Genomic DNA, 17,290 nt, shown 5'->3' with positions numbered 1-17,290 from the left:
TAGGGTATCTTAAAGCTATTGAAGATTAAGCTTAATCTATTGAAGCTTAAAACTCTACTCAGACTTGTCTAATATCCTGTATAGTTTAGCATAAATGCTAGCTGAATAATTTCTTTGGGGGTGGTTATGAGCAAAAAGAGATTTAGGGCATGAGGTGGGAGAGATTTGATTTATTTCTGGAAGGGCTGTAGACTTCTAGTCTTAAAACACAGAGCGGAGAAAGGCTGAGTGGGGTCCGAGCTTGGCCACCTGCTAGTGAGCTGGTAGAGGTTGGGTGGAAAGCCAGCTATGTTTGCACATTCCCAATTGAGTGAATAGGTGCAGCTCAAACTGAGAAAGCCACTTGGTGGTTTGTTCGGATATATTGATATCCCCTCATGCTGATAGGTGGCATCCTGTTCCCAATGGGACTCATGGAGGGCAAAACGTTTCTGTGGGTTTGTCAACCACAATTGTTTGTAACTGTTGCTTCTCCAGTATATTCCACTGATTTATTCATTCAAGAATTACTTTGTAGTATACTTTAAGCTCTAGATATAGTTTGAGTGTGCTCCTTTCATTCCATTTCCTCCCCCACTATTTCTACAAAAAGATTTCTATGTTTTCTTATTACTTTGTCTAGTGCTATAAAATAATCCCTTAGTTATTTGGCATGACACTAAATCTGTGAATGAATTCAGGTATTATCATACTTTTTATTATTTTGGCATGACACAACCATGAGCAATGGATACCCTTCTAATTATTTGTTTTCTTTAATTATTATATAGTATTTTTTATTTGCATTCATATGCCATGAGTCTATCTAAATAGGTTGACTCTCATATATGTAGTTTATTTTGCAGTTATTCTAAATAATATTCCTCTTCCTATTTTTTCTTTTGGATTTTTGTTATTGCTATATAGAAAAAATGATTTTTGTGCAATTATTTTCTTTCTATTATTATTGTTATTAATTACTTCAATTAATTTCTTGGCTGATTCTCTGGAGTTTTTCTTCTTTACTTGTAACATGAAAATTTATTGATATTTTATTTGTACATCACCTTTATTTACAAATGTATCCTTCTCTTTCTCTCCCCATGGAGTAATCCTTCATAACAAGGAATTAGATGAAAAAGGAAAACTTCATCAAAATCAGTTTCTTTTCTGTTTCTCATGATCCCTGGCAGTAAATCCCCCTTAAGGTCACTGAAACCAGAAACATAGAGTATCTCACATGCAGATATTCATTCTATCACAGCCAGCTGATGTCCTGTGGTCCTCCACCTTTTCTCAGATATTATCTTTGAGTTGGAGGAAGGGGATTGAAGTCTAAACTGGGTTATACTACCTTCTCAGGAAATGAATAACTGACATGTTCTGTGTTCTCTGTTCTTGGTGCTCAGGTGTTGGTGAGAAAGATTGACACTTCAGATAATCTTTACACTGCAGAATCTACCACAGGGAACCTGTTCAGCCTGACCCAGGAGGGTGCCCCTTTATGCCGTATCATAGCAAAGGTGAGACTCACAGGTGGTTGGTGGTGAAAACAGTGAAGATATGGGGGTGGGATGAATGGGAACTATGAATGAAGAATGAGGCAGTATGGAAAAAAACCCCACTGAACTGGTGAGCACATTTAATTGGTTTCTAATTCTGGCTTGAGCACCAATCTTCTCTGACCTTGGGTAATTAATTTCCCTTCTATGATCCTCAGGTCCCTTCTCTGCAAAATTAGGGAATTGATTTCTGACGGGACTTCCAGTTCTTAGGTTTTATGAATCTATGAAGTCATGGTACTCTCTAGTCTATAGATGTCAGCCTAGTAGAGTGAAAAGAATGCTGCATATGGAGCTGCAAGATGTGAGCTTGAATCTACGCTCTATTACTTCTAGTATGACTTTGGGCAAGTCATTCAAGTTTTCTGTTCCTCAGTTTCCTCATCCACAAAATGAAGAGGTAGGACCAGATGACCTATAAGGTACTTTTGAACTCTAAAGTCCTATGGCCTCAGTAAAGAACACAATCTCAGAGATGCTAGTCTCTGTGCCAACCTCCCTAGGTTGGCATCTTCTGATTCCCAGGACACAATGGCACCCCAAGATCATCTCTCTCCTGTCATGAGCTCAAAACCATCCACAAATCAATGTTTTTTCGTCTTCAATTTGTGACTAGTTTTGATTTGGTTCATGAACCTGGGCTTATATTTAAGTGCTTTGTATTTGATGTTGGTACTGTTTCCTCTTATAGCATCTACCTTAAGGAGGAGAGGTGTCTTAAGCCTCTGTTCCACAGGAGAAAGAGGGGGCTGGGGAGAGAAAGGGTTAAATATAGCATCCTCTTAGAAAAATAATACTGGAGTGGTTTTCCATTTCCTTCTTCTCCTGAGGAGGAGGGAGGGGAAGAAGTCATCCCTTAGGTATGATGTGTCCCTGAACTCAGACGTAGTCTTATAATAGCATATATGGTATAGAAGAGAACCACATTCAGAGGCTGGGGCCTGGGCTCAAAACTTGGTTCTGATATTTACTAGTTGGATGACTCTGGGACCTTCTTTCCCTCTCTGTGACTGTTTCCTCACCTATAAAATCAAGGAATTGAACTGGATTCTCTCAAAAGTTACTTTCAACTCAGACCCTATGGTTCTGTACTATTTGTAGTGACCTGGAGTAAGTCACTTCAAGTCCCTGGGCCTCAGTTTCTTCAGAAGAATTTTGGCATTGTACCAGATGTCATCTAAAGTTCCTTTTTGTTGGAATATTCTGTAATCCCGTCTTTGCCATTAACCCTGCAGGCAGGAATCCTAATAGAAAAAAGGAAGGAAGGAACTAAGAAAGAAAGGAAGGAAGGAAAGGAGGGAAGAAGGAAGGAAGGGAGGGAAGAAGGATGGAAGGAAAAGAGGGAAGAAGAAAGGAAGGAAGGAAAGAAGGAAGAGAGGCAGAAAAGAAAGAAGGAAATATGTATTTATTAAGTACCTACTTACTTTGTGCCAGGCATTGAGGTAAGTGCTTTTCAAATATTATCTCATTTGAGCTTCATAACAACCTTGGGAGGTAGGTGCTGTTATTTGGGTGTTCTTATTATCCATATTTTACATTTGAGGAAACTGAGATAAAGAGAGGTTAAGTGACTTGCCTAGGGTCATGAAGTTAGGAAATGGAATTGTAGACATTAACAGGAACATCAAGTCCATTTCATTGAGAGAAGGAGACAGAGACATTGCCTTTTTTTTGAGAGAAGGCTTGTTTATGAGTGCAAATAGAGGTATTAGCCTTTGGCAGCCAGAATTACACCTATACCACAAAGGCTTGGTTGAATTTGGGGAGTGATATTTGATTTCTGACGCATGTGAAGCTGTCGATAGCTATGCACACATTTAGAACAGCTGCTCCTCTCTGGGAACAGCATAAGAGGGGCCTGGTAGGGCCAGGGATGCGTGAATGAGCAAGGGAGTGAGTCACTCCCAATGATGTCAGCCAGAGAGGGATGATCCAACTTTCTTTTTCCTAAACTCCTTCAGGGCCTGTGGTGAGCTCGGGCTCAGGAATGAAATTTCCAAATTAAATATTTTGAATTTCAAACTGAATGTTTCCAATTCCTCCCAGGTTACAGCAAGTCCTAGGGCTAAGAGAGCTCTCCTTCCACATCTGGGGTGTGGAGTCCTTAGAGACAAGAACTTCTCTGAATCTGTCTGAATCTACACTGAGGAAGAACTCTATGGCAGAAGTGTTGCTGGAGGAGAGCAGGGGGTGCCCCGGGATGCCTACTCTCCCTTTCCAGAATGTGGGAGGAAGTTTGTGAGATGTCAAGGGTGAATTAAGGCAAAGAGGAAAGAAAGGGCATGGAAAAGCCCTTCTGGGGATGATGAAAAGATGAAAAAGGTAGCTAATGTTTCCCAGTACAGAATCGGCCTCCAAAAAGGTCTTGGCAGATTAGAATCATAGACAGAAGCTAACAAGATGAGTTAGTAAGGATGAATATAAAGTCTTGCACTGAGGTTAAAAAAATCAAATGCATGAACTACCAGATTGGGGAGACCTAGCTAGGAAGCAATTCATGAGAATTTGGAGTTGTAACCAACTGAAAGGTCAAACTGGAGTAAATTCTATGTAAGCTTTGGCTACATAAACAGAAGTCTAGGAATCTGGAGGTAGGTAACACCCCCTCGTTCTCTGCCTTGCTCAAATTACATCTGGAGTTTGGCGTTGAGTTCTTGGACCCATACTTGAGAAAGGCTCTGATAAGCTTTAGAAGGAGGGTAGATTCTTAAGGTGATTAGAGATTATGCCACATGGGAAACCATGAGTCAGAATTGGATTGGGTAAATTCAACTGCATCATACTTTTAGACTAAGAACAGTGAAGATGACTGTCACCCACAGTAGGGCTGGGACTAGAGAAAGTTAGCTCATTGACAGACACAAAAATCATGACATACCCTAGCAACTGCTGGTGTTGGCTGGAACACTTGACTTAGGGTAGGGGCAGAGGGTCACTATAGGATTGCCAGCACTTGGCCCTTATCATTCACTGGCAATTAAATGATTCCCAGGTCATTGAACAGAACCTTGTACATAGTAAACACTTATTAATTAAAAAAAATTAGTAGGAACATTCCATCATTTTAATTAAGGACTTACTATGTACCAGGCTGTTCTAAATACTTTTTTTAAAAGTCCTATTTATGTTTTTTGTTTTTATGACAAAGGAAAAGCCATGTAAACTAAACCAAATAAGATATCTATCACATCTGATAGTATATGTGACATTGTATGGCCATATCTCCTTACTTCTCCAGTAAGAGGAGAAAGGAACCTTCTTTCCGTATCTTATCTCTAGGACCAACTCTGGCTGTTAAAATGATGCAGTTTTCGCCTTCATTTTCTTCTTTTTTTTTACATTGATGTCATGATGATTACTTTTCTTTTATTTTTCTGCCTTCTTCATTCTGTATCAGTACGTCTTCCCAAGACTCTCTGAGTTCTTCGTATTTGTCATATTTTGTTGTGAATCTGTTAATATTCACAGTGAGAACATAGCTCGATTGCATTCAAACTCCACAATTTGCTTAGTTACTCCCCAACTGATGGACATCCATTTAGTTTCCAGTTTCTAAACACTATGAAAAGTACTGCTCTGAACATTTTGTCTTTTATCAGACCTTATTCCATTGTTGGCTTCCTTGGCTTGATGTGTATTTCTCTGAGCTGGATCTCTCGGTCAAAAGATATGAATAGGGTAATCATTTTCTTTGCATGATTCCAAACTGCTTTCCAGAATGGTTTAACCAACCCACATTCTGGCCACAATTAATGTCTCTATTTGTGTGCTTATGTTCTCATATTCCCTCTAATTTGAGCCCTTTTTTAGTTATTATTTTTTTTTGCCAGTTTTCTGGATGTAAGGTGAAAACAAAGAGCTATTGAAGAAGCATTTCTTTTTTTTTTTTGGAGGGCAATTGGGGTTAAGTGACTTGCCCAAGGTCACATGGCTAGTTTTTGTGTTAAGTGTCTGAGGTTGGATTTGAACTCAGGTCCTCCTGACTCCAGGGCAGGTTCTTTTTTTAACTCCCCCCCTACCCCCCCCCCCCCCCCCGAAGTAATAATTATTTGGAGTGTTACAATTGCTAATAGATCACAATTTTTAAAGACTGTTCAAATCCCTTAAATACCTATTTATAGGGGGAAAGGTTCTTGGTCTTTTAGATTTACATTTTATGTAAGGTTCTATATTAACCCTAGATAATAGACCTCATTAGAGATATATCTAACACAATGAATTTTCCCCTTAATCAACAATTTCTCATTTTATCCTTTCCCCTATTTTACCTTACTCTGGCTCCTCCTAGATTCCAGGCTTCTCCATTGCTAATTAGGCTCTTCTTTCGGTCTTGGTGCCTCTTGCCTGACTGATTAGATCATGTCAAGTCCCTCATACTTGTGATGTAATTGGGCTATTGTCCATTCGGAGATTTTGGGAGAATGGTTGAGACACCTAGGAAATAGATATTTCTCTGAGCAATTTGGGCTTTTTGGGTGGTGGGGACAGCAAAATAAGCAGCCAGAATCAGAACTCAATTCTTTCCCTGATCACAGCTGATATTTCTACTCAAGCCAAGTCAATTAGCATTATTAAGTATTAGTAAGACGAATGTGCTAGTCGTTGTACTAAGTGCTGGAGAGCCATCAAGGCAAAAACCAGTCCCTACTCTCAAGGAACTCACAGTCCAATGCGGGAAGAAACATCCAAATGATAACTCTACATAAACTATATGCATGTACTTGTGTCAAAAGGAAGGCACTAAGATTAAGGAAGACTGGCAGAGGCTTCTTGTAGGAGGCAGGGCTGAGACTTCGAGGAGACCAGAGAAGCCAAGAAGTAGAGCTAAGGAAGGAGAGAATTCCAGGTATGGGAGACATGGCCAGTGCTGAGAGATGGAGAAACAGCAAGGAAGTCAGTATCCTTTGGATGACAGAGTATATGGGAGGGAGGGGCTTCAAGTGTAAGAAGACTAGATTCTGTGTTATTGTAGGAAGGGGCCAGGTTATGAATGTGAAACAGAGAATTTATATCAACCTAGAGATAATAGGAACTATCAAAATAATTGGAATTTATTGAATAAGGGGAGTGATGTGGGCAGATTTACTTTTTAGGGAAATCAATTTGGCTCCTGAGAGGAGGATGGACTGGAGTGGGGAGAGACTTGTGGGAGAGAGACCATCCAAGAGGTTATTAAAATAATCCAGTCTTGAAGTGATGAAGGCTTGTACCAAGCTTGTTGTAGTGTCAGAGAGAAGGAGGCATATAGGAGAGATATCACGAAGGTAGAAATGACAAGATGACTATTGATTAGATATGGAAGGTGAGAGAGAGTGGGGAGTTGAGATCCTTAGTTTGGGAGCTTGGGTTACTGGGAGGATGGTTGTTTCTTGGACAGTGATAGGGAAGTTAGGAAATTCAGACCTTTTTCCATTGTTGACTTCCTTAAGTATATGTATATGTCCCAGAGTTGGATCTCTAAATCAAAATGTATGAATAGTTTAGTCCAGGGGTGGAGGACCTGCAGCCTCAAGAACACCTGTGGCCTTCTAGGTCCTTGGGTGCAGCGTTTTGACTGAGTCCAAGTTTTACAGAACAAATCCTTTTATTTCGGGGATTTGTTCTGTGAAGTTTGGATTCAGTCAAAGGGCTGCACTTGAGGACCTAGAGGGTCATATGTGGCCTCAAGGCCACAGGCTCCCTACCCCTAGTTTAGTCACTTTCTTTGCATAGAGTTTAAGTGCAAGGAAATGCTTGGTGAGTTTAAGATATCCATGGGACATTCTGTTAGAGATGTAAGCCTGGAGCTTAAGAGAGAGGTTAGTACTAGACAAGCAGATCCGTGAGCCAGCCACATAGAGATGATAATTGAAACCACAGCAGCTGATGAGATGGCCGAGTGAAATAGCATATGAAGAGCAGAGTAGAAGGCCCAGAAAAGAGACTTAGGAGTGATTATCATTTGGATGCCCCTTACTCAGATTAGTCAGCATTTACTTAGTTTATTGTGATTTGATTGATTGTATTAGTGAATTAAGCAGAATAGAATTAAATTTAAGTTAGTGATGTATGAATAAGAGTTATAAATGTTAGGATCAAATAGACTTTTATGTATTATGGGGACCCTCTATGCTTAGTTATGCGGTGGAGTGCTGAGATATAATAATATTCTATTACAACATAGAGTTTACATAGCACTTTCACAGATATTGTCTCATTTGACCCCTGTGAAACCGTAGCAGGAATAATGTTATTTCCATTTTACGGATAAGGAAAGTGAGGACAAGAGAGGTCATGGGATCAAAAGCTTAGAGCCGGAAGAGTCATCAGCGACCATCTAGGTCAGACCCCCATTTTACAAATGAGGAAACTGAGGCCAGGAGAGGTTTCATGACTGGTCCATGGATATCCAGACAAAAGAAAGTAATATTTTGGAAAGAATTACTTTCCACTGTACTCACACCTCTTCCTGATGAAAAGACCACTTCAAGATACCATAGCTAGTAAGTGGCATAAACAATGTAAACAAACTCCTTATCCAGGATTTTCCCCACTAGATTATGTGGCTTCCCTAGGGTTTGGGAGCCTGTAAACTCTACCCCTTCCTAAGTATAGTTGAGATACTTCTAGATCATTCTTCTTTTGGATTTCCCCAGAATTCTTTCTCTCTTCTCTTACTTTCCATCTGTTGCTATCATACAAGCCCTAGAGAATGACCCTTTCCAGGTTCATGTCAGCTCATCTTGAATTCAGCTAAGTAATTCATATAATTTGACCCTGGGCCTGGAGTAAGCTTTCTATATAATTAAATGTGCCATTGCCAAGAGCTGTATTCTGCTGTTTCAGGGAAATTCCCAGCTCCATTCCTCTGTGACTGCGTTTACTTAGTAACACCCCTTTTCCCTTCCCTTTCCCCATTCTACTCCGTGTTGGAGACAGGAGGATCCTTGATTTTCACTGAGCAGGGTCTTGCCCAGAGGAAGAGGAACTGTCACTCCTGGACTGGAGTTCTTTGTCTTGAGGAGTGGGCAGCTGTCCAAAGACCAGCCTCCCTTGGACTTAGGGGCACAGAGATGCCATAAATGCAGTAGCTGGAAATGCTAATAGCAAGATCATTTCTGATCATCTTGGTGAAGAATATAATTGGAATCCAATGCCAAGTTCATTGCAATACTTAACTTTTATTGTGCTGGGCTAAGCAGCCCTTGAGCCAGAGAAATGCTCTCACATGAATGATGTCTGTGCCTCCTGAACCTTGGCAAAGCTTGGTTCATTATCTATTCTAAATATATTATCTTTTTTTGAAAGAAGGTGATAAATAACCATCCAGGCACTCCTTACAGATAAGGTTGGCTGGAAGGGACTCAGAAATCATCTTTTCTCCTTGCTTCTGTCCCTGGGCTCAATTTGGGCATGGCAAACTACTGCCATTCTTATACCTGGATTTTTTTTCTGTATTTTCTGTCTCTATATTGTCTCATTAGTTGGCTTAGAAATACCTGGAAAGTCAAGAAGGAAGATGGAAAGGAGTTGTTAGAGGAGAACGAGAGATGTTAAATGTCTCACCTGACTTCATCTGCATGTGGGGTTAAGGGCACAGGGGTTCTCTTCCTCTCTGCTCACCTTTCTGTCAGCAGAACAATCAACATTCAGTGCAAGAGTTATGTATTTTTATTTTATTAATTTATTTATATATAATTTATTTAAAATTCATATTTTATATTTTCCCAATTACATGTAAAAACAATTTCAAACATTCTTTTAAAAAAATTTTGAGTTCCAAATTCTTTCCCTCCCTTTCTTCCCTTTCCCCTTCCCTCTTTGAGAAGACAAGCAATTTGATATAGTTATACACGTACAGTCATGTAAAACATATTTATATGCTAGTCATAATGTGAAAGAAAACACAGGAAAGAAATCCTAGGAACAATAAAGAAGGTAAAGGAAAAGTATGTTTTGATCTGCATTCAGACTCCATCAGTTCTTTCTCTGGGGATGGATAGCATTTTTCATCATGAGCCCTTCAGAATTGTCTTGGATCATTATTATTGCTGAGAATAGCTAAGTCATTCACAGTTGATCATCTTATAATTTTCTGTTACTCTGTACAATGTTATCCTGGTTCTACTCATTACACTTTGCATCAGTTCATGTAAGTCTTTCCAGATTTTGGGAGGGCATTCCATTTGTCATTTCTTATATCACAATATTATTCCATCACAATCATATGCAACTTGTTTAGGCATTCCCCAATTGATGAGCATCCCCCCAATTTCCCATTCTTTCCCACCACTAAATGAGTTTCTTTAAATATTTTTTGTAAAAATAGGTCCTTTTCCTTTTTAAAAAATCTCTTTGAGATACAGACCTAGTAGTGCTATTGTTTGGTCAAAGGGTTTGGGCATAGTTCCAGATTGTTCAACAGAATCAGTATTCAACTCCACCAACAGTGCATTAATGTCTCTATTTTCCCACACCTTCCAATATTTATCATTTTCCCTTTCTGTCATATTAGCCAATCTGATAGGTATGGGGTAGTAGCTCAGAAGTGTTTTAATTTACATTTCTCTAGTCAATAGTGATTTAGAGCATTTTTGTTTGAGTATAGATAGCTTTCATAACTTCATCTGAAAACTGCCTGTTCATATCCTTTGACCATTTATTAATTAAGGAATGGTCAATAGCTATTTATTTAAGCACCCATTATGTTTAGGACTCTTTGTTCCTTACTGGGAATAAGCAGATGAAAAATAGCATTGTTCCTTCCCTCAAGGAGTCTACAGTAGGTAAGGGATCCCTGTTTTTTGGGTACCTACTCTATATGAGGTACAGTCCTCAGAACTTTAGTTGTCTGGGACTAGGGTCTTCCAGGGTCAATGGGCTCTGATAGACCTAGAAATCTATCCCATTTGCCTTTTCTTAACAGAAAGAGTAAAGGAGAAAACCTCAGCAAAGAGCATGCTTAGATATCCTAGGGTGGTGGTTCTCCCTCAGGGCCTCTAATTCCTTGCAGCCATTTATCTTTGATAGTCAGTTTATTGCAGTGGCTTCTATAGAAAATGATTGAAGAGAGCAGGCAGCATGGTGTGATAGACTCTAAGTGAACTTGAGAGTCAATAGACCTGAGTTCCAGTCCTGAGAAGACCTTGGGTAAGGCATGATCTTTCCAGCCTCAATTTCCTTCCTCATCCTCTCTTCCAAACTTGTCTCTTTCTCTTGATGGCACCACCATTTTTCCAGTCTCCCAAATTTACAAACATGGTGTTGTCTTTGGCTCTGTTCATTCTCCCTTGCCCTGATACCCAATTCATTGCCAAATCTTTCTATTTTAACCTCCACAACATCTCTTATGTCTGACCCTTCTCTTCACTTACACAGTTGACATCTTAGTTCAGGTTCTTATCACCTCTTGCCTGGAGTATTAAAATGGCCTCCAACTGGTCTTCCTGTCTCAAGACTCATACCTCTACGATACATCCTGCACATGGCTGCCAAAGTAATTTTCTTCAAGTGCAAATCTGAACATATGACTTTACTACTCTATCAATTCTAGTGGCTCCTTATTGACTCCAGTATTAAAAACCAAAGCAAAGCAAAAGAAAATGTGCACTCTGCTTAGTGTTTGAAGCCCTTCATGACCTGGCCCAAACTTATCTTTTCAGTCTTGTTGGAGAGTAAGGATCCCTCTCTCACACATGGCGACCTAGCCAAACTGACCTCTCTGTTCACACAACACTCCATCTCTGTGCCTTTGCATTGGCTGTGACCTAGGCTGGAATGTCTTTCCTTCTTCTCTACCTTCTAGAGTTCCTCTCTTCCTTTAAGATGAAACTACAGCACCACATTCTGCACAAAGCCTTCCTTGATGTCCTCTTTTCCAAACTGCCTTATATCTAACTGCCTCATATATATGTATTTATTCACTTTATATATTTATAAATTTGAGTCACATTAGAATGAAAACTTGTGAGCAGGGATCGTGTTGTTCTTAGTACTTGTAAACTCAGCACCTGGCACAGTGTCTCACACACAGTAGATGCTTAATAAAGGCTCATTGAATTGTTGATTGATATATACAAAACTGGAAGGACTTTAAAGATCTGTAGAATTCCCTCATGTTACAGTAGGAGAAACTGAGGCACAGAAAGGTCAAGGGACTTTCCTAAGGTCACATAGTGAGTAGCAGAACCAGGAATAGAGTTTGGGTCCTCATATTAAAATCCACTATTCCCCCGCCATTACATTATAATTAGCTCTTCCTTCTATAAAATGGAATCATTTTAAATGATAATAATAATAATAATAATAAATTAAATAATAATTGGCACCTTCATAGTCTCTGATTCCGATGTTCAGTAAGGAGATTTTCTCTTGCTTAAGTCAGAGTATGACCGGTGGGACCTTATGCCAATTAGGGACCATTTCTGTCCTAAGTAATTTGATTTCCCCACAGTTTTGGCTGCTCTAATCCCTTTCACATCCTCCTTTCACTGTGCTGGTCATTCCCTTCTTTTTCTGACCTCTAGAAAACAGAACAAGCCCTATCATCTGTTTCCCTTGCCCTTGAATCTCCTCCTTTCCTCCCCTCCTCTCTCTCCTATTCCCTAACTAACTTATCTAATTGCTTAACCAACCAGCCTAGGTAGGTGACACTAATTACCCTCTCTTTGAACTTTCCTGTCATCCCAATAGCACAGGGCTTTCAGAGAGAGTGTTCCAGCTGTCTGCAGCTTTACAATTATCCCAACCACACGCCGCTGGACCAAGAAAGCTCCCCCACAGGGATGCCTCAGAACATCAGTTAATGATCAGAAGGTTGGCAGGTGGTTCCTGAGGTACTTGGGTCAAAATAGAGGAAAGTGATCTTATCTAGGAGCAGATGGAATGTTGGAAGGGAAGATGGGAGAGAATCCCAACAGGGAAGGGAGGAGGAAGAGTAACAGCTTTTTCCAGTAGGTAACATTTAGAATCAAAGAAGAAATATCCTTTAGGATGCCTGTAGCTCAGTAGTAAGCCTGGGACTAGAGTGCTAAAGGATGAGTTGTTGAGTGGGTATAATTTGGCTCAGTGGATAGAGTGCTGGGCTTGGAATTCAGGAAGACGCATCTTCATGAGTTCAAATCTGACCTCAGATTACTAGCTATGTGACCCTTGTGTAAGTCACTTAACCATGTTTACCTTAGTTTCCTCATGTGTAAAATGAGCTGGAGAGGAAATGGCAAACCACTCCAGGATCTTTGCCAAGAAAACACCAAAGGGTCACAAAGAGCTGTGATGACAATAAGAAGTCTCCAAAATCCAACCAACCCTCTCTCCACTGTGCCACCTAGCTGCCTAGAAAGAGCTGATTTTATTTGGATCCTATCAAGTCACCATCTTTACCCCAAGACCTGTTTCCTTTGTTATAGCTCAGAGCTTGTGACATAAGAGTGAAAATCAAGTTATTTTTGCTCTAAGGCCATGGCTCAGTGGCTGCTTACACTGAAGTTAACCTGCTGCTTTTATGTCAAATTTACATGGTTTTGCCTTGTGCGGTCTCTCCACAGACTCAGAATTTCACTCCCTAGAACAGTGTCAGGGTCAACATCAAACTTGCCCTTCTTGAGTCCTGATTATTACAGATCTCTTTGCAAAAATGGTGCCCAACATTGGTAACAGTTCCAGTCTTGGAGGGTCTTTCCTATTGGTCCTTCTTCATCCAGAACCTTACCTTGCATTCCCCAGTTTTAATCTACCAGTGATGAAACCATTTCTCTGGAATTCATCTTCTGGGGGATACTGCCATGGCTCTGTGAAAGTAAAGTCTGTCTGCTGGTTCCCACTCAGCCCCAGGCTCATTTGTCTCCTTAAAGAGCTCTAGTATTATTAGTAAGATTCTGTTTCCCTTTTTAGAAGCCATCATACCTTTCCCATAGTAGATTATTCCTACTTAAGTATTTAATGATTCTACACTTTGTTATAGATCCCACGTTTAGGGAAGAGAGAGAAGAGAACAGGCATTTATTAAATGCCCACTATATGCCAGTCATTGTGCAAAAATGCTTTATAAATTTCATTTGATTGTCACAAAAGCCCTGGGAGGGAGGTGCTATTATTATTCCCATTTTATAGATGAGGAAACTGAGGCTCAGTGAGATTAAGTAACTGCTCCAGGGGTACATAACTAGTCAGTGTCTGAGGCTGGATTTGAACTCAGGCCTTCCTGAGATTCCCAGCCCAGCAGTCTCTCTACCATGTCATCCATCTGCCTATTAGTCTGGGCTTGGTCACCATCCCTATTCTAGGTGGCCTTAACAAGATGTTAATAATTTTCTTGGAATACCCACACATTGGCCTGCCTATTCTCTGTCAGCTGGTTGGACGGGTAATGGCTTTTTAGAAGATACTTATAATCCTCTTCTGATGTAGGAAGGTGACATCGTACAAATGTGCCTTTGGACAATAGAAGTATGGCATGATAGAAGGGAATGAAAGTCAGGAGACCCTCCTGGATTCCCATTATAGTAAATGAGGATGGGGGACCCCATGTGAAGTGATGAGAGGGTGGATGGTCTCATATAGGAAACTGACCCCAACCTGATGGTCTCATCTGAAGCCCAACCTAGGGCTACTCAAGAAGACCACATGTCATCAAGAAGCCTTGAAGACAATGCTGTAAAAGTATTTGGAAGGAGATCAAACTGAGGGGTTTGGCATTTCCTGAAAGGCAGATTGGCACAGCATAAAAAGGGATGGGATTGGAGCCCGAAGACATGAGTTTGAATCATGGTGCTAACACTTGATTGCTATGTAGCCTTGGGCAGATCACTTGCCCCATCTAAGGCTTGTTTCTCTCTTCTGTAGAAGAAGGATGATAAGACTTGCATTCCCTACCTCATAGAGTTGTTGTGAGGGAACTATTTTGGAAACCTTTGAGAAATGCAAATTGTTATAATTATTAGACTCAGAGAATTGTAGACTCGTAGAACCAAAGAAGGCTGGTTTGGAGTCAAGAATCGGGTTCAAATTATGGCTCTGCTCCCTACTCACTGTGTGACCTAGGGCCTCTCTAAGCCTCAGCTCCTTCTCTGAAAAAACATGGAGAGGTTGGACCAGGTGATCTCTAAGGTCTGTTTCACCTCTACATCTTCAGTCCCTTAAAAGCCCCCTTATCTTGCAAAGAATTCTCCAAGGAGTGGAAAGAATTTGGTTGATTCCACAGACATGTTTAGCTTCAGAACAGAGTCAAACCCAAACCTTCTCATGCCCAGACCTTGACCATTTCTGCTACATCATGATGCCTCCTTGGTTTTGCCTGGCTGTCTAAGGGTTAATCGGAGTTCCCTTTTCTATTCTCCCTGAGCTAGATGGAAATGCAGGTGGGTCAAGCTAGATTGGGCTGCGCTGGAGATCCCTTTAAGACAGATCTTTGTGCCCCTAATGTCTCCATTCCTCATCTGGAACCCCAGGCAGAAATAAGGAGAGGCTGACAGGGAGTTATGATGATTCATGATCCTGACTCCCTGGGCTACACTCAGGCTTGGCAACTCCGAGAAATGGAGGTGCTTCTGTTAATTGCTTTGCCTATAAAACAGTCTGTTTCATAGGTTGTATGATTGTGGGTCAAAGTCCCTTGGCGAGGAGGATTTGAGAACTGGGCTAAGCTTGTTTCAAGGATGGGAGGGGCGAGAAGGTGATGCCTTCCTTGACCTTTGCTGCTCCTTTGAAGTCTGCATTTCATCATAGATTATCAGAGATGGATGGGTACTTGGAGTCCTTCTCATCCAACCCTCATCTCTTACCCCAGAATCAACAGAAGTCCAGAAGAAATGATGTGCCAAGGTCACAAAGCAGTGAAGCCAAGACTTGCCCCCTCAGGTCAACTAAATCCCAGCCCAGGGTTCTCTCTGAACACTCTGTCTTTCTGTCTTGGTGGATGTTGTAATTGGTGTGGGAAATATTGCCATACATGACCCAAGTCTCTTAAGAGTTTAATTATAGTGCATTTCTTTGTGACAAGCAGAGAGAGAGAAAGAAACAAACATTTATCAAGTGCTTACTGTGTGCCAGGAACTGTGTACGAATATTGAGTCATTTGATCAATTATACAGGATGATCTTATTTCTTGGGAGGCTGCCATTATGTCTAACATATTGACAATGACATGTCTCCTCCTCCACCAACTTTCTAACGGCTGGTCCTCACCCTTCTCCACCAGTGCCATAACCAAGGTTGGGCCATAAGAGCTATGCCTTGGGGTGCTAACATTTAAAGAATACTTACAATACTTGAGGTTCCTTTAGCAGCATAGATACAAATAAATTTAGTACCTAAGTTAGCAAGCATAATTAGTCAAAATAAGAAAAATAGAAAAGATGATGACTTGCCTTGACTGTGATATCCTATATGATCTCCCCTTTTCTCCAACAGAGTGGCTTTATCTGTCTCCTTGTCTTTCCCTCCACATATCAATATTTATCTGAAAAATATTGATTTAAGGACACATTCTATGTTGTTTATCCCCAGTGTGTTTTGTGAAGGTTGCCTTGCCTGGCTTCCATCCTTCCCTTTTCCTAGAAGACAAAATAGCACAGTAGAAAGAAAACTGGGTTGAAAATTACAGGATCTGATTCTGCTACTTAGTCTCTGTGTGTCCTTGGCCAGTTACTTCCTTTCTCAGAGGATTTATAACCAGAAGGTAACTTAAGGATCTGGAATGGTGCACATGTATGTATATGCATGTGTACATGTGTGTGTGTGCATGTATGCTAACTTGTCTCTCATCTTTCCATCTCATTGCAGGAGGGGGGTGTTGTGGCCCTTTTCAAGATCTGCCGGCAGGACTGTTTCCGGTGCCTATATCCCCAGACATTACGTACTCTTGCTTCCATTTGCTGTGTAGAGGAAGGCATTCACCAGCTGGAGAAGGTACCCTCATTCTGAGCATTGATGTATAGAAACAGGCATTTAGGAAAATAATGTGGGTTGGGGCAGGCCTCTGTTGCTACTACAATCTTTCTTGACATCATATTTGGGAGAGAACCTTGAAGACTTTTCATTTTACCTCCTGCTAGGATCTTATATTTTCATGGGCTGGGCAGGAATATAACATTTCTTCCAATATCCTCATGGACAAGATGGGGGTATGTGGACTAGATTATAATGTGTTCAGGTGGATTTGTAACTAAGTGAACAACGAGATTCAAAGTATGAAAAATAATAGACAAACATAATCTGATGGGTGATCTCTATGGGTTGTAGGATTTTGCAATGTGACATGTTTATTAATAGCTGAGATGAAGGCATAGATGACCCACTTATGCAATTTGTGGATGTCACAAAGTTGGAAGGAATTGCTGCTTGGGATCCAGAGAAGATCTGCATAGGGTGGGACTGAGGGCTGAATCTAGTAAGAAAAAAAATCTAAGAAGGATAAATGTAAAGTCTTGCATTTGGGTTAAGAAATAAATGGCATAACCAGAGGGTAGAGAAGCCATGGCTAGGAAAGACACTATGTAAAAATACTTTTAGTAGACTTCAAGTTTGATAGGAATAAAGGGTATGATATTACAGCCCCTAAATCTGATGGGATATTAAGTTGCAGTAAGTGTTGGGAGGTGTGATGGTCCTGCTGCCCCCTGTCCCGGTCAGACCATAGTTAGGCAGGACATTGACATCCAAAGCTGGACTGTGCCTAGCGGTGTGGGAGTTAAGATGGTCATAGGATCATAGATTTACAGTCCATCCAGTCCAAGTCCCTCGTTTTCTAAATGAAGAAACTGAGGCACAGA

General features: G+C 40.7%; 1 protein-coding gene across 4 annotated transcripts in view; it reads left to right on the top strand.

Annotated features, from left to right (window-relative positions):
* INSC (INSC spindle orientation adaptor protein) overlaps positions 1-17,290 on the top strand; it is a 174,540-nt gene that overhangs the window by 99,541 nt on the left and 57,709 nt on the right. For all 4 annotated transcript variants that reach the window (XM_069091146.1, XM_069091147.1, XM_069091144.1 and 1 more), the window contains exons 6-7: positions 1,389-1,502; positions 16,302-16,427. In XM_069091146.1, coding sequence (XP_068947247.1) covers positions 1,389-1,502; positions 16,302-16,427 — 240 coding nt within the window. The remainder of the gene's footprint in view (positions 1-1,388; positions 1,503-16,301; positions 16,428-17,290) is intronic.

Source organism: Petaurus breviceps, unplaced genomic scaffold (assembly GCF_028583685.1).
Source record: "Petaurus breviceps papuanus isolate PSGF00001 unplaced genomic scaffold, PetGlider_PUasm1.0 188, whole genome shotgun sequence".
NCBI lineage: Eukaryota > Metazoa > Chordata > Mammalia > Diprotodontia > Petauridae > Petaurus > Petaurus breviceps.
The sequence above is the reverse complement of the archived record's forward strand: the minus strand, read 5'-3'. Positions and strand labels throughout refer to the sequence as shown.